This window comes from Pleurodeles waltl, chromosome 1_1 (assembly GCF_031143425.1).
Source record: "Pleurodeles waltl isolate 20211129_DDA chromosome 1_1, aPleWal1.hap1.20221129, whole genome shotgun sequence".
Lineage (NCBI taxonomy): Eukaryota > Metazoa > Chordata > Amphibia > Caudata > Salamandridae > Pleurodeles > Pleurodeles waltl.
This window is the reverse complement of record NC_090436.1, coordinates 906,147,047-906,164,898: the sequence shown is the minus strand read 5'-3', so window position 1 is coordinate 906,164,898 and position 17,852 is coordinate 906,147,047. Positions and strand designations below refer to the sequence as shown.

Here is a 17,852-nt window from a genome sequence, read left to right as displayed (position 1 = left end):
CAGTGATTCAGAAAATACAAGTAACACTAGAAATTCTATGAGACAAGAAGAACAAGTTACTTACCTTCGGGAACGCCTTATTTGGAAGAGACATATTCTAGTTGCAGACTGCTTACCCTAGAATTTTCCCCAGGCGTCAGTCTGGATCCAGAGATTTTTCCTGAGCAGTACCACTACACGCCGTCAGGTGGCATTGATCCGCTCCGCATCCGTCTGCATTGGTGTGCCGGATATGATGTTGCAGAACCTATATAGGAACCACCCTGGCATGCTGATGTCAGTTTCTTTTCGTTACTTTGCAAGCCAGAAGCGCAAACCCATGAAGAACACTGTCCACTGGTGAGTCGGAACTAGGGCTCTGAAAGGGAAGTCCTGAGCGGGAAGAATGGATGGGTCGGTAAGGAATTTGCAACTAGAATATGTCTCTACCAAATAAGGCGTTACCGAAGGTAAGTAACTTGTTCATCTGATAGAGACTTCTAGTTGCAGATTCCTTACCTTAGAATAGATAACCAAGCAATACCATCCCCGGAGGAAGGTCTGCGAACCAAGATCACACTAGTAAGTCCTGCAGGACCGAATGGGCAAAGTAACCATCCCTAAGGACCTGACTGTTCCAGCAGTAGGTTTTGGTAAACATGTGCAGGGATACCCACGTTGCTGACCGACAGATGTCCAGGACTGGAACTCTGCATGCTAACGCAGTGGTTGCAGCTGTTGCTCTGGTAGAGCGAGTGGCGCAAACCCTCCGGGGATGGCTTTTTAGCCAATGTCTAGGACATTTTAATGCAGACAACACCCAACTATTCTGCACCCACATAATCGTAAAAAGTAGGCAAGGCGCTGTATTGGTCTACATGAAAGGGCATGACCACTTTTGTGCTAAAATGAATCCCTGGTGTGAAGCACCACCTTGTCGGGATAGATGGAAAGGAAGGGTGGCTTAGATGACCGTGCCTGCAGCTCACTCACCCTGCGGGCAGAAGTGATGGCCACAAGGAAGGTTGTTTTCGATGTTAGAAGCCTGAGTGGACAGTTATGAAGCAGCTCACAAAAGGAACGCATGTTAGGAAAGTAATAAGCAGATTCAAATCCCATTGGGGCATTATGAATGGTGATGGAGTAGACATGTGGGTAAGACCCTTCAGGAATCTAACAATAGAAGATTTAAACAGAGAGGGTTGGTCAGCTAATCTCAGAAAGCAGACAAGAGATGTCAGACAAAACTTTTGAGGGTGGCCAAAGGAAAGCCCTGCTGGGCCAAAGAAAGTATAAACAACAAGACCTACGAAAGAGGGGCAGAAAGTGGGGTCAGACTTGTCTGTGCACCATGCGACAAATTCTTTTCATTTGTAGGTGTATACCATTTTGGTGGTGGGGCACCTGGCTGCCAAGATACTGTTACAGACCTTGGTAGAAGGTCAAAAGCAGTCAACTGCCACTGCTCAATTTCCATGCGGGATGGCGGAGACTGGACAGGTTCAGGTGTAGAACCGTCCCCTTCTGCTGCAACAGAAGATCCTCCCAAAGGGGCAGTCTGATCGGAGGATTGATGGTACATGTTCAATAGCTCGGGATACCAGACTCTTCGTGCCCAGTCTGGAGCCACAAGGATTACTTGGGCCCAGTCGTTCCTGTTCTTCTTGGGAACTCTGAGCAGAAGTGGTATGGGTGGAAAGGCGTGCAGGAGGCCCGAGCTCCACTTGAGATGAGAGGCATTGCCAAGCGAGTGCCGCCTTGGAACCTCCAGAGGAAGAGGAATCTGCCTCTGACCCAATCGTGGTCCAACAGCCACGACTTCATTTCTTGCGCAGTTCCCTTTGAGATCTGGATCATGTTGGAGAGATTTCCCTGATGCTATGCCCATTGGAACTTCAGGTCCCACTGCCAAGCCCTCATAAGTCATCTGGCATGTGTCACCAGCAAGATGTAGGAGGCCACGGGGCCCAGCAGCCTCAGAGTCACTCACTAAAATCCAGGATAGAGGCTGAAACATCAGTGTGATAGCCTGAATATCCTGGACTTGCTGCTTGGGAGGATAGGCCTGAAACTGCGCTGTGTTCAGATGAAGGGGAGCCTTTTTGAGAGGGAGTCAGGTGTGACTTTGGCACATTCATAGTGAACTCCAGCGAATGCAGGAGGTCCACGGTAGTCTGGAGGTGGGTGATGATAGTCTGGGGTGAGTTTGCCTTAAACAGCCAGTCGTCGAGGTAGGGGAAGACTGAATCCTGGAACCTGCGCAGATCAGCTGTGACCATCACCACCACTTTGGTAAACACCCGAGGGGCACTGGTAAGGCCGAAGGGAAGCACGGTACACTGAAAATGCTCGTGGTCTACCGTGAACAGCAGGTAACGTCTGTGGGCAGGCAGGATGGGAATATGGAAATAGGTGTCCTGCAAGTACAGCGCTACCATCAAGTCTCCTGGGTCCAGTGCAGTTAAAATCTGAGCCATTTGGAACTTCTTCTTGAGGAAGAGATTGAGGGACCGGAGGTCTGGGATTGGATGCAGGCCCTTGCCCTTTTTGGGCACCAGAAAGTAGCAGGAATAACAGCCATGACCTACTTCTGGCACAGGGACCATCTCTATGGCTCCCTTGGCCAAGAGAGCTGTAACCTCCTCGCGGAGAAGTGACAAGTGATCCTCCTTCATCCGATCATAGGATGGTGGCACTGATAGAGGGGTTGTCTCGAAGGGGAGGGAGTAGCCCCTTCGGACTATCTGCACAACCCACCTGTCTGACATGGATTGCCAGCTGCATGGTGGCTGAAGGGGACAGGTGTGGTGGGACGCCCCTTCCATAGCCATAAAAGGGGTCAAAAGCAGACAGAGGGACATGGGGCACCTAGGAGGCTCAAGGACCTGGCCATAGCTCTGGACTCCATAAAGCACTCGAGCACCAAGTCTGCTTTGTCTCCAAGAGACAGGTGCCATCAAAGGATATGTCCATAAGAGTGGGTTGGACATCCCCTGAAAAGCCAGACTTCCTAAACCAAGCGTGGCACCTTAAGGTCACCGTCGATGCAACTGATCTGCATTGAGTCAGTCGTTTCCAGCCCACATCGCATTGAGAACTTAAAGCATTTCCCATCAGCAACAGCTTGGGAGAGAATGGCCTGGGCCTCCGAGGACCTTCGGTAGCACCTGTGCAACCGTGTCCTTTAAGGTATGGCAGTAAAGCCCCAAAAGAAATGCAGTGTTCACTGACTGGAATGCCAAGCTGGAGGAAGAAAACATCTTCCTAAGCTGATCCAGCCTTTTGGATTCCCTATCCGGGTGTGTGGAAGGGAATGCACCTGGGGACATAGAGGCTTGGATAACCAAGCTTCCAGGGGTCAGGTGTGCTATGAGGAACAGTGGGTTCACTGGAGCTGGTATATAGTGGGGGGCAATTGTCCTGTTAACAGGAGCCCCTGTGCAGGGTTTGGACAAAGTCTCCAGCAGGACATCAGTGAGGGCTTTGTTAAAGGTTCAGAAGAGGAAGCCCTGGGCTGAACCACCTCAGTCTGGATGTCAGTCCTGTCACCAAAGGCAGGTAAAGGCCCTGTACCTCAGCTGCTCTTCGCACCATCATGGAGTAAGACGCTCCCTCCTCTGTAGCCACAGTAAGGAGAGAAAGCATTCCAACATCAGGGGGAAGTGTCGAGACCACTGGCTTCATCCAGGTCTCTACGCCAGTCCATAGGATCTTCAAGCTGGTATTCTAAAGAGTCCAGCGACCCCTTCCAATCCTCACCATACCTCAACACAAAGAGCAAGGTCCTGGTCGAAGTTGGAATCTGCATTGTGTGACATCGGTCCGGCTCCGTGCTGGGAATTGGCTATGAGGATGGGTCGACATCAACCGGGGTGCACAGGAGGGGTTGCCAGGAGTGTCAAAATCTGAACTGTTCTTGGGGCAGGTCGAGGTGGTGCAACCGATGCCAGTTTGTATCCAGGAGCGGATTCATGGTTGAAGTCGCCAGAACGGAATCCGAGGGGGGCCCTGCTGACTCCACAGGGCCAGAAGGTACTCAAGCGGAGATGTACTGCCCAAATAGGAGGCGCATGGCCTCCTAGAACTCACGGAGTTTGGTAGGGGGGAGTGGGTGTGTGAGAGTGTCAGTACGTGCACAAGGGTCTGAGTGGGTATGTGCATAGAAAGATTGAAAAGGAGGAGAGAAAGAGAGAAAACAAACCATGGGGGGAGCCTCAAGCCCCTGTGGTCCTAGCTGGCTCCCCATGTCCTGTGCGAGCCTACACTGCTCCGCCAAACAGAGCTGCTTCCTCTTGGACCCCACCACCAGAGCAAAGGGGTCAGGGTGTCACTACCAATCAGATCGCAGCACAAGATCGGGAGGGTTCATATATATATAAAATCCAAATTTGAATATATATATATATATATATATATATATATATATATATATATTCAAATTTGGATTTTCTTTAATTTCCCTCAAACTACTGAACAGATTTATACCAAATCACAAAAAGCTCACTTTCTGGACCAGGCCCTAGCTTTCTGCCTAATTTGGTGAAATTCCACCCAGTGGTTTCTGCACTATCAGTGTTCAAAATCCCTATTGAAAAATGAATGGGGAAAAAGCGTTTTGGGACCCCCCAACCTCTTTTCTTGCCTCCACTTGATGGATTACCCCGAAACTTTCGAACATTTTGTGCAGATTTGTCAACCGGCGCCTAAGATATAGGGAAGAGAAAAAAAAACGGAAAAAAACCACTTCCCTATAGAAACTGGGTCCTAACTATAACCACCTAGTACATAACCATATAGAGGTGTCTATGTATATATGCATGTTTACCTATATGTATTATTTTGCTTCATTACAAGTGTATGAAAAAATTTGATCAGTACTGCTATCTATTCTGATTCAAGCATCTGAATCTATGAAAGTTCCAATACTGGAGTACAAACATAAGTTACTCACCTGTAACTGTGGTTCTCCAGTATTGGAATCTTTCATAGATTCACATGCGACCCACCCTCCTCGCCTGACAAGCTCACCTTTATCTCTCTTTCAGTGCACTTCTTCCTCTAAGCACTAGTGCTGGAAAATCTGTGGGACTGGAGCTTCTCTCATGAGGGTTCTACAAGGTGGTGTCTCCTGATTGGTTGATTGTTAAGTTTAGTCCTTTTTGTATAAGGACTATGATATGGTACTAAATTACAAGGCCTAAGGTTTTATGTTTGTCCATGTTGACCCTTTTTTTTTTATTTTATTTTTTTATGTACCAGGGACACCCTTTCAACGACGGGGAATGATTCAAGCATGTGATTCTATGAAAGTTCCAACACTCTAGTACCAAATATTTGACAGTTATTCAACCAATGCACTGGATTGAATATTGCAGTTTATTACTTATTACGTGGCATACCTGTTTGGTTGGAATGAGATGTTATCATAACCCGTGATTTCACAAAGGTCTTTCTCAAGCTCCCTGAAAAGCTGTTGGTACCCTTGAGTTTGGTCAACAGGCACGAACGGATGGATATTTGCAAAGGATGGCCACGTTATAGGCTGTGAGAAAGAAAAAAAAAGAAAAAAAAACAACATTAAATTGTTTGTTTTAAGAAGAGCGATTAGCATACTTTCCTGGTGACTTTTGAGCTGCCTTGCATTTTATGGACAGTGGTCTTGCTTCAGAACCACTGTCAGTAGTTGCATGATTTCTTTGTTCAGTATCGCATTCACATTTGGAAGTGTTTTTCTGACTAATGTTACATTGGTTAAAGCAGGTGGGTTTAGTCAATTAAGGAGGCCAATCCATCACATCTAGAAAATGAACCCTTCTAGAAAGGCTGAGAGCAACACCGGGATATAGCATTACAGTGAGCTGTACATGGCTTCTACCCTCCATCACCAACACCATTGCTTATAAATTAAAAGACTAACATTGATTTAGAAGATGTTCTAGAAACCCCAAGTAATAACTGAAAGGGTCAGAGAGGACAGCCAACATAAATGTTATTAAGATCCTGAGCGGTCACTTTGATCAATTCTAGCCAATCTTAGTTTCATGACTGTCCTTCTGGGGCTTGCGAGAAGCAGGTAAAGGAAAGCTCCACAGCTTTCTGCAGAAAGTGTTATATAGATTGTCAACTAAAGCACCTCACAATACGGCAACCACATGCAAAACATTGTTACATTTCTGGGAAACTGAGAATGACATTTTCAATGTACAAAAAGTAGGAGGCATAAACATACACAGGAATACCCGAGAAGAAAAACCCTCCTATAAACAGGCGTCTTGAATTTAGTCTGTTCTGGAATTGTTAAATTTCAAGAGTTATTCAGTCCCTCCCGTGGCCCGAAACGGCCTTCCCCTGCCCTTCAGTCATCTCATACTTGAATTCCACAAGAGGGGGAAGACATGCCTCTATCCTCCTTATCTAGCGCCTGGATAACCTACAGGCTGAGATGTGCACTTTATAAATAGCCATATAGCCATAGCTGTAAATTGTACAATACTTCACTAGCCTGTTTTTTTAAATAGCAGTGTCCAGTACTGTGGAATTCACCACAGAAAAACATTTCCTTTGTCTACCCATTATATTCTGTCAAAAACAATTCTGCAGAACACTTACCATAAGCTCAGATGAACTGTTAAGTTTCATTGTACAAGAACCCTAAAAATTCAAGACAAAAAAGATGGTCAATGCATAATTTCCTCTCAATTCTATTTGACCAATTCTCCTTATCTTTCCTTTCCCACTAGCAACTCTCCCAAATACCCTTGCCGGCAGTCTTGCCCACTCCACATCCAAACTAAAAATGCACAATACTTACCAAAGGAATCATACTGTGCACAAGGGAAATATCTTTGTTCTCCAGTCTCTTCATGTACCGCACCAAGTTGGTTTCAGAGTGATAGCTGCAGGACATGAAACCAAAATTTGTGTATTTCAGCACAAGAAGCTTCAAACATTGCACTAAAACACACGCACCACAAATTCCTAGCATTCAAACTGCCAACCACTGCCTTACACGAGCCTTGATTTAAAGTGGCCAGCAGATCATGGGTCGAATGACAACTGTAAGTCACAAGTTGTAAACCTGGAAGTGCCATTGTTAACTCTTTCATACCGAGGTCACTGTACAGTAAGTCCTGGCATCTTTCTCACGTTTATTTTAATAACAAATTGGCTTAAACATGATCACCAATCTTTTCCACACTCATTGTTACACATACACTTCTGGTAGCACAATCAAGATATCAGGGCAAAGATGAGAACCAATACAATGACGTCATCATAGGACTTTGCAAAGTAGTATTGTGTTTCAGAAGCAGATCTTGACAAGCTATCATTTTACAATTGTCTGCATTGTCTAGCAATATACAGTACATATGGCTAGTATGGGTAATGGCGTTCACAGCTAAAGAAAGATCGGACCAGTAGTCTTAGAAAATAACTTTGGTGCAAGGCCAAGGAAGGCCTGAACAATCAAGTTAAGTACATATGTTTAACAAAGGGAGTTGTACATTCAGTTTTTAACCTACGTTATAAACGTGGGTGTCATGTTTTTGTAACTGCAGAGAAGGTTATGGATTGGGTCTACTGAGACACTCGGTAGAAATAAATACAAGACCATCAGCAAAGCTTACACCGAAGCCAACTGTACCTAAGAAGGTATTTGTTGACAAAGGATTTTAGTAGGGCAACACGTTTTCCCCACTTTCCTTTTTGAATTCATGAAACAATCTTTCAGTGTATTCATCTTTTAAACCGAATGATTCTGACTTTTGCAGCCTACGCACTAACTTCAAGTAATCCTGGCACTAAGAAAACAACCAGTGTGCTTATTCAGTGAAAAGCAATGCATCTAAAATACCATGCTTAAGAGCCTTGAGCAGTATGAAGTGGTTCGAATAGTTCCTAATGGAACGGCTGACTGTAGCTTATGGACAATCTTAGACTAGCATGATGAATGGGAAGCAGAACTAAAAGGTTAGCAGATAAAGATCTCAAACTTAGAGTGCCCATATTGCAGCAGAAACATATGACAAAGCAAGGGGCAGTAATTACCATAGTTTTGTTAGTAATGCAGTTTTTAAAAAATATAACCTGCTCTCTTTGGAATCAAAGGAAGGGGACAGAGGTGTATAGAGATGTGCGCCCTGTGCAGGGAACTAAAAACTAGACATGCAGCCTTGTTTTAAATGGCCTACTTAGTGTATGAAGAATTGTGGACCCCATTACCATCATCTAGTTTTGAAGAAATAAGTGAATATGGCAAAGGCTTGTGGCACGACAGTGCAAGATGTAGCAAGAACTTCAAAATGTAGATGCGAGCTTGGTCACCTGGGGTTTTGAATTACAAATAGTGGTCAAAGATGATTCCCAAATTGTGTGCCTGGTCTACATATACCCGGAGAAGTATGCATCACTAAAGGCCACCAAGAGTTAGAACAGACTTAACTGTATGCACAGAAAAAAAGAATCTACTTTTATCACAACTATGCCTTAAGTGATGGTTGAACATCCTACTGCCAAAGTCTTTCAAACAGTTCTGAAAGTATGCCTGGCACTGGGTAAGAAAGTGGAACCGGTAAGACATGCCGGATGTGATCTTCATAACAGAACACCTGAAACCCTTATTGCCTCATGAAGTGAGTTAGAGGCATCATGTTCAAATTGAAGTTAGTGAGGAAGCCCCCAAGGACTTGGACAAAAAAAACATACCCAACGAAGGAAAGCACTAACAATTTTTATTTATCCTTAAGGAAAGAAGGATCCATTCCAAGGTGCTTCCTCTCACCTCAGCAAGACTGGCTAAGAGGATGAGATGCAGTTGAAAGGACAAAAAGGACCAGCACAGCCAGCCCTTCTAGGGCAAATATCCAAAGCAATTTTACCTTGATCAGGAAGAAAGCCTGCTTAAGCACAGTTGAAGGAAAAAGTATTTTATAGAAGACGAGACCTGAGAATTATCAGAAAAGGAGTAGAAACTATAAAACTATTTATAAAGAATCACAGGGTAGGCAATCAACTGGCCACATCATTGCACCTTTTTATTGCTCCCCCAAGGCAACACAGAGGGAGGTGAGAGGCAACACGGAGGGAGGATACAAGGCAAAACAGACTGAGGCGAGGCCACAGGTGGTGGAGCACACAGATGATGTGTTGGAGGGTCTGTGTGCAACCAGACTGAAAGTGGATGGTGGTCGGAAGGGGATGCAGGCAAGTTGATAGACAACTCATCTTGGGCAAGCAGATGGCAAAGGAGGGTCAGTGGGTGGGAGGGACACGCACAGATAGAGAAGTACACAAAGGGAAAGAATTGGAGAAATGCACTCTTGAAGCATACTCTAGTCACAAGAAAGTAGCACCTTGGAAAAATGCTTAGTGGAAGGACACAAGTAATGTGTCTATGCTCCATGGGAGGGACACACAAAGCAGAAGGAAGACTTTGAAAGCTGACCAACAACAAGAAAGAAAATGATAGTGAAAATTAATCTATCCTCCTGAAAGGTAACAAAACGTCTTGCAGAGACTACTCATTTGCTGCCTCAGTCAAGAAGTAAAAGGAAATGGTCTTTATATAAGAAAGCAATGTTAAATGCCAAAGAGCAAGATAAATGTCTGTCAGAATTGTGGCATCAGACAATTCAAAGGAACTTTTTAGATCACTGAAAAGATTGAATGAATCCATTTCCAAATGACAACCTGGTACAACAGTTGAAAGGTTGGAGAGGCACTGTGAAAACGTTTTTTTTTGTCCAGTCCAAGAAACAAGTAACAGTAGAAGACATTCCACCATTAGACGAAGATAGTAGTGGGAGCACCATATGGTAAGGCTCTGGTGTAATAGGACAGCGGGAATAGCCTTCACCTTCAGAGATACTATACTAGATTAACCAAATGAAAACAGGGACGCATCAAAAGCCCTATTTCAATTAGCTTCTTGATGGTGGAACAATCCGGTTTTGAAGAATGTCTCAAAACCGATACTGCAACGCTGAAAGTACTCAACAAAATCCAAGATGCCGGATGAAGGAGAATCCAGACTGCTAGATATATTAGCAGTGTTCGATAAAATAGATCATGAAATAATAATACTGAGTGTATTACATCACAGAATGGGGATTCACAAGTAAATTCAACTGGTTTGCATCTTCTCTCACAAAACGTAATCAGCTAGTAAAAACAGGCAAACCTACATCAGAAATAAATGAAATGTTCTGAAGAGTCCTCTGAGGTTCCATATTATTTCTTACATTATTCAACGCAAGTGGAACCAGTAAAGCTGCACCTCAGAGAAAAAGGTGTCAAACTACATAAATAAGCAGAGAGCATCAAATTATTTGAAATTCATCCCTTTCTTAGACATCAAATCTCCCCAATATTGTCCAAAGAAATTAGAAAACTGGCGGCATAAAAACTTTCTAAGGTTAAACCACAGAGATAGAGTTCAGGCTAGTAGCATTCAAATCTAGCAGCAAAGTGACCCAACATTAGTACAAGAACTCCAGCTGGATGCTTTAACTGCTCTGGCATGGTCTGTGAAGTCATTAGAATTCACAATAGACAGCATCCTCTCTCTTGGGCAACACATCAGCAAAACAGCTCAATCAGTAAACTACATTTTACATATGCTCAATGAACTAAAAAAAAAAAAAACACACCTTTTCATCAAACCATCTAAATACCAACAGCACAAGTGCTAATCATTTCAAGGATCAATTATGGCAATGTTATTTTAGCACGAATTTCAACCAGCCACTTCCTTCCCCTCAAAGAAGTATTGTATGCAATAGCAATATTAATTATTATGGATAAAAACAAATTCAGTCACATTATGCCAATCATACGAGAACTCCACTGGCTTCCCATAGAGACTAGAATACATTTCAAAATCGCCTGTGTAACACTAAGCCATCTTCCATGAAAGACGACTACTTGGCCAATCTCCAACGGTTACAGTGAACACAAAAGCAAAAATGCACTACTACTAATGCCGCTCTACCTCAAAATAAAACAAGCGCAGAACAGATACTTCATTGGAGCAGCAAAAAGGCTGGGACTCTCTACCATTGCATTTGACAGAGCACCGGGACTTACGCTTCTTCAGAAGGGGTTTAAAAAAGTTCCTATTCAAGAGACACACTAAGATGCAGATCGAACTGCATGTTTGTAGCCACGTCTGAATTGACCCCCCCGACCCCCCCCAAAAAAATCTCTTGCTCCTAGCTAATCCTCCATCCACCCAACATTTTCATCTTCAACATAACATACCCATCTGAACCTGACCCTCAATGCTACGATAAAGTTGTTACATGCTTAGTTCATATATTACATGTAGTTTACCAAAACTGCATTGTGCAATAATGAAGCAAGATGCAAATGTGCTACAGAAAAATGTCTGATAGCCACTCATATGCAAAAAAAATGCACTTCACCACCTTCCCTCGCAATCCTCATTGTGCGTGGGACCGAAAGAAGCTTGAGATCATATTGGTCCTGTTATGCTAATTAACGAATCCGTCATTCAATTGAAGCCATATTCCAGAGCCATTGAAGGAGGCTTAGGCTACACCTGCACCGAGTAAAACAAAAATAAATGCACACACACATATATACATATATATAAATAAATAATCTGCCCATACTAGTGTATCTTGACCTTAAACCCTATGGAAAAAGTCACAGCATCTCTACTTCAAGATCTTGTAGAAGCTCATATCTTTTGGTGAGATAGTCAGGATTCTGTGCTCAGAGGCACCATAAGACCTACAATGAACATTTAAAATACCATCTTCCGTACCACAGGCAGTGGTCATCAAGCCCTACCCATGCTTCAGGATGTAAGAGCAGCGTTTGATATCCTGGACTATACCATGATGTGGAACAGGGCTAAGAAGCTGCTTACTAACGACAGTTAGTAAATGGCCAATATTACATTGCGGAAGGAACGCTAGATGAGTGAGAGGCTCAGAAATAGCAAAAGAACGGTCAGATTTGAGTGTGGGGTTCCAAAGGGACCTTGCCTGTCTGTCTATTTAAACTTATGTGTAGCCCTTGATTCAATTCAGTGTGGATAAAAGTGGAGGATGTTCGAATCATTTTGCCAACACAAGTTGTGTTTCATCCTTTCCCAAGACCATGCTCATCCATTTTCCAAGAATATACTCCCCTACACGTTAAAACTGCCCAAGTCCCCTCCCTATTACAGCTTATCTCTCTCTACTCGTAGTCAATCAGGATTTCAATGATTCCTACCAGTCAATTTTTGAGACGTGTTCAATAATTTCAAGATGTTGTGAAAGAGACAAGATATTGGATGACAAGATATCAAAACCTCCTTCAGTGATTTAAAATAAATAAATAAATAAACAAACAAACAGGTATAACAACCCCACCTGCCTCAGACGAAACTGGTAACAACTGGAAGATAGTTTCCATTAGCAATACAGTCACAGGGCTCGGTTTCTCTTACCTGTTAAATACTTGATGACCCAAGAAGGAGCTAGCCCTCCTAAAAGCTGTTCCAAGAATTCCCTTGGTGTCTTCACCCATACTTTCTGCAACCAATTCCTGTTGCAATAATCACAATTTTAGGATACAGATTACAAATACAAACAAAACAAGCAAACTAAAATATTGGAAAATCATATGTTACACATTGTGGAAATGCAAATCTTCAAATCGTATTCTATATAAAGTTATCTATTTGCTCTTGCACTAAAATCTGTGAGCAGCATCAAAAAACCCATGGGTAAAAATAAACTGTCAAAGACTGTCAAAAAGTTTCAGGCAGCAAATTGCAAGATGCATCGCCTGGTTTATTCTTCTACTAAACAGGAGTAGCGGACAGCCCTTTGAAATCTGGTACCTCTGCAGGGGGCTCTGAAAATCAGAGTATTGTGGGCTGAAGGTGAAATGCCAGATACAGGCTGTACACATATAAGTGTAACTTTTCCCAGGGAATGTCTTACACCCTGGCACTGCTGGGGTCCTGATGGCAAAGCAGGTTATAAGCTGTAGCACTCCCCACAGTACATCTTCAGGAACAGCGGCGTAGAATCTAGTGCAAGGGCACAAAGACATTCCAAGCTTTTACTCACAATATTTAGAGGGAAACCTGCATTCCCCGCTACTACAACAGTCATGTTTGCATGGTCATTTTCCATGAGCAGATACATTTTTCCAGCACATAATAGAATACATAAGGTCCAAACAAAACATCAGTGAGATTTTAAAGAATCTCTAGCACTAAGGATCTGAAACATTAAGAAATTAATTCACAAAGCACGGTAGGTCAAGACAAAAAACGTCAACTTACAGCTGATGATTCACAACCGAATATCCACAACAGATCATCCAGATCTTTCTCAGTCACAGTTTCATCAAGCGAAAGACCAAGCTAGAAACAAAATAATAGGCACTCAGGTGAAAAGGCATAAACTAGCCAGGGGCACAGATGTGGTCATGAAGATCCTCCAAATACTTTCTGTAGCTAAGAGCATCCCAAAGAATCAGGCACACGATTCTACGTTTAAACCCTATCATTTAGATATTATTTTCCACATTTATATTGATCCTCAGTACCGTCTGATTCTATTTTATGTTTCACCTACGAATAGATTTAGTGGCCAGTTGGCAACAGGCCTATTGCTCGAATGGAGACTTAGTCGTGAGCTGGGGTTTGGGCCCAAATACCGCTCTAAGTGTACTTGTCAACCTCCTTTTCCTACTCCTGATTTCATGGCTTTGCTCCATACTTCTGTGTTTGTCCCAAACAAGGAGCATTTTGATTTCAGTGTTTTAATGGCGGAGTTGCACACTTCCAGTGCTGACCTCGAATTGCAGTACATGAAGAACTATTTTATCTCCCACTGTCACTCCTTGGTCTCCCAGCTCTCCCCCATTTACCACTCTGTGCTTTCTTTAAATACTTTCTTCCTCCATGCCTGCTTATGTCCTGCCCTGTGCCCCCCTGGCCCTGCCAAATAAATTATTTTGAAACCATTCTAAGATGGCTGGCAAGTCATGGAGTATATTTGGAACACACACTCTATGAAAAACCATTCCAAGATAGCCACCATCCATGCGCACATCAATCATCTTAAAATGTTTTTCTTAAAGGAAAAGTAAGGCGCAGGCCTTCAGGGAAAACACAAAAGCACAAGCCAAACATACTGGTCTCCACTCTGGTATCACATATGAGACCTATGTCCTTATCAATGCTTGGCAAAATACTGTAGCTCGGCTGGGAAGGGGATTACTGCACCCTTTAAAGTCTGATACAACAGGGACTGGTGTTTGAAAGGTGCAATAAGTATTGCCTATTACAAGCTATGCCCTTTGAAATGAGGTATAACATGCATGTTTTTGCCTTTTTACGAGCCTTTTCCCCAGATAAATTTCAGCCAGTTTGACCTGACGGATTTCAAAAGGTGAAACCTGAGGGTATGACAATTATCGCACAACTCCTTATTCGGATCCCTGCATAAGCAAGTGTTCACTTTGTATAATTTTTTTATTTTTTTTTAAAGGAGTGAAAAGGTGACCACCCTCACCCCCCCCCCCTCCCCCCCCCCAAATCCTATGACTCAGTCTGGACCACACACATACCACGTGAATGTCAAAGGATGCACATTCCTGGAAGCCTCTAGAACCCTGAGCACAGAGAGAATGGACGAATACAGCTATTCCCCTGAGGCCATCCTGGTGGAATCCAGTATAATGCCACAAGAATGGCACCTCGCATGAGGACCAATATAATAAGCGACTAAAAAATAAATAAAAAAAAGATTGCTTTGTTCAAAAGCAATCACAGACAAGGTGGTCTGCTGACCTCTGCAGGACTCCATCCCTGTAATTCCCATGGGTCGCAAACTGCAACCTACCGCATGAATATTCATGCAATAGGTCGACTTGCGACCCACAAGGAACCCCTAAATGAAACAATGATTTTCCTACATTACGAACTCCGATTTCATAATTGTAATTTGGAAATAATCGCAATTAGGAAATCAGTATTCCTAATGTTTGTACATCTGGTCCCTAAATGACTAACACAGTAGGGTAAGATTCTGGTTTAACCACAATGACAAAACGGGCACTGATCACCAGATAATGCACCTTCAAGATCAGCACAGAAACGTTAATCGTTCATAAGTGCTCGCCGAACTTCCCACACGCGAGGTTGTGCAGTCACAATAAAAGGCACTGGGAATACTATAGGAATGACCTAGAATACATTCAAACATTGGAGTAGAATCGCCATTTCACAACAGACGTCCTGCCAGTTAGTGATGCATGGAATCCTAGCCACTCAACAACCTTTATTTCAGGAATGCGATTTTTCAAAAGCAATCATTCCATAGGCTACCCAGACGCACTGCGTTTCCTGGGGCACTTAAGTAATCGCAGACACTTGTGTGGCCCCTTTGATAATACATGGGCCATCTCAAATGGGAGTTCTGTCATTTGCATAGGGTTGTGCCCCATACAAATGAGGGAATCCTTTGTGTCAGTTTCAAGACAAAGAAGCAGTCACCATGCAGAGATAAGCGCACAGTCAGTGAGCCCGCAAAGGTACCCTCTTAGAGGGGATATGTATGCCCCAGAGACCTCTCTCCTCCCGCATGCAGATACTGTAACTCACTGCGCATGCTTGCAGGGCGGTCACTTTCGCCTTTGAACAAGAGGCTGGATCAGCTGGCTCAGAGAAAGAACACTAGTAACTTCAAACAGCCTTTCACTAAAGCTTTGGGACCAGGGCAGGTGTTAGTTCGTCGCTGTGTCTAGGCAGCACACTGAATGTAATGGGGGCACACTAAACCGGCCTGTGCCCCGCACACCCAGGTACGGGGCACCATGGCACAGACCAGGGCAGCGATCCCCCATGTGTAATACAGGCCCCGGACTTCGCTGGACAGTGCTGAAGTCTGGGCACACATGTAGCACAGTTCTAAAAAGTGCAACCCTCTGGTACTCTCACAAATCAAAAAGATGTGCATCTGTCCCTAAGATTCAAAGGTTTACCGATGACAGGTCCAGAAGAAGGCCTAGGAGTTCTGAAGAGAGCCCATCCGACTTGGAAGGGCCACAACAATTAGTCTTCCATCTTGCCCTAATGCAAAGAGGAATTCCTACATTATTTCTTCTTGATCTAATCTTCCAATCTAATTCCAGTATAGCATAGCTAAGTTGCTAACCTAGTCTTAACGTAAAAAGGAGCAAAGAGCCTGAACTGTTAAGTGTGTTCAAGTTGTAGGCTAAGTCTAGACATCCTGCAATATGAGGGTGCTGTGAGCAGAATGTTGCAAATGACATACTGGAGACCCCTGCTGTAAGCGCACCTCTCAAGTGCAGCCTGTTCTATATACTCTTTTCCTGCACCCGTTAAAATAACTCAAAATCACTTACTGTTCCATCACCATTCATGCGAAGGTTAATTTGTCGTTGAGCAGCCCTGTCCAAGACCTCTTGCACAGAACAGCCGGACTGTATTTTCAAGGTATCAAAGAAAATGTCATGTTCTAATGTGTGGCCTGCGCGTTTCAGACCTAAAAGAAACTGTATATTAGTTCATATTCTCTACAGACTGTTCATTGAGAAAAATTTTAACGCTAGACCGTGAAAACAACAAATCAGCATTCGATTATATATAGAAAGACATGCCTTGTGACCACTCGCACCTCCATGATTACTTGTAAGGATTGATTTAGAGGACACGGTCTTGGTCATCACTACCAGTACAAACCATCAATTCCTCTCTCCCGTCACCCCCACACCCACCTCAAACCCCCATGCAGCGGATTCCTCCGCCGCCCCTCTCCACCACCCTTCTGAGGCTGGACTCCCTTTGCCGGACCTCCCGTACCCTCACACCGTCATCTACTCATCTACCAGGCTCAGCCTAGCCCCACCCGCTCCATGTCCCTTTCTTGCCAATTTCCCGGGCCTTGTCAGTCTCGTCTCCCCCTTCTCTCTCGAAGCATTTGGAGGGTTGCTCAATTCTCGATTGATGCAGGTTGGGGGGTTCAAGCCTTTCCCCCTGTCTGATCTTCTGCCCTTTCATCAGTCCTGCCGAGGGTTAACAGTCACCATTCACCAGTCCCCCTGCTCGCATCCTTCCCCCATGCAGATACTCTGAAGGGCCTTGCTCTGGAGACCCATCTCCTCTATCCCCCTCCCTTTTTCTTTCCCACTCCTCTTTCGGACTACCCACAGATATAGCATTTCCCTTACCAACCGCCCTGGACCCCCCCCCCCCAAATCCCCCTTCCTTCTTCTCCCCCACAAACTCTACCACTGCACTGTTTGCAACTGGGCCTGGCGGATCCTCAAGTTCTCTTGTTCCTTGCAGATTAGTCCCGACTACTAAGGATCAGACCCCCTTCGACTGGATTCCCATTCCCTGTCTGGCCGCAGGGCCTTTCTAGTAGTTTTCATATTGCTCTGTTGTGTTTTGGTGTACTTATGTCCTCTAGCACGGTTGACCATGCACCATTCCCGTTTCTTTCAAAAGAAAAGGTTTAAAAAAAATAAAAAATCATCAATTTTCAAGGACCGAATGACACGTCACTAGCATTATCTGATAGTATTCCAGCACCTCGAATACAAATCAGTCTACATCTGACAGTACGACTTCTTCTCCTCCAACATTTATAGCACAAGCCACTATAATGTGATAGCCTAGCCTTTAGTAAGTCAATAAACATTCTTACCTTCTGCCAAGATCAAAGTGGCATTATGGACCCTCTTTGCAATATGTTTCAAACCACTGGGCCCATGGTAAACGCCGAACATGGCGGCCATATTTGCCAAAAGTGCCTATAAAAAAAAAAAAAAATAAGATAGGTTACTCAAATTGCTAGACTAATTCCTCAGAGTTCATA

The 17,852-nt window shown here is 44.0% G+C and overlaps 1 protein-coding gene across 1 annotated transcript in view; it reads right to left on the bottom strand.

Annotated features, from left to right (window-relative positions):
• The window catches only part of GLDC (glycine decarboxylase), a 183,823-nt gene that overhangs the window by 57,140 nt on the left and 108,831 nt on the right, over positions 1 to 17,852 (bottom strand). The window contains exons 9-15 of the mRNA XM_069230125.1: positions 17,682 to 17,787; positions 16,378 to 16,517; positions 13,286 to 13,366; positions 12,440 to 12,537; positions 6,791 to 6,875; positions 6,589 to 6,630; positions 5,379 to 5,521 (exon numbers count right to left, since the gene is read on the bottom strand). Coding sequence (XP_069086226.1) covers positions 5,379 to 5,521; positions 6,589 to 6,630; positions 6,791 to 6,875; positions 12,440 to 12,537; positions 13,286 to 13,366; positions 16,378 to 16,517; positions 17,682 to 17,787 — 695 coding nt within the window. The remainder of the gene's footprint in view (positions 1 to 5,378; positions 5,522 to 6,588; positions 6,631 to 6,790; positions 6,876 to 12,439; positions 12,538 to 13,285; positions 13,367 to 16,377; positions 16,518 to 17,681; positions 17,788 to 17,852) is intronic.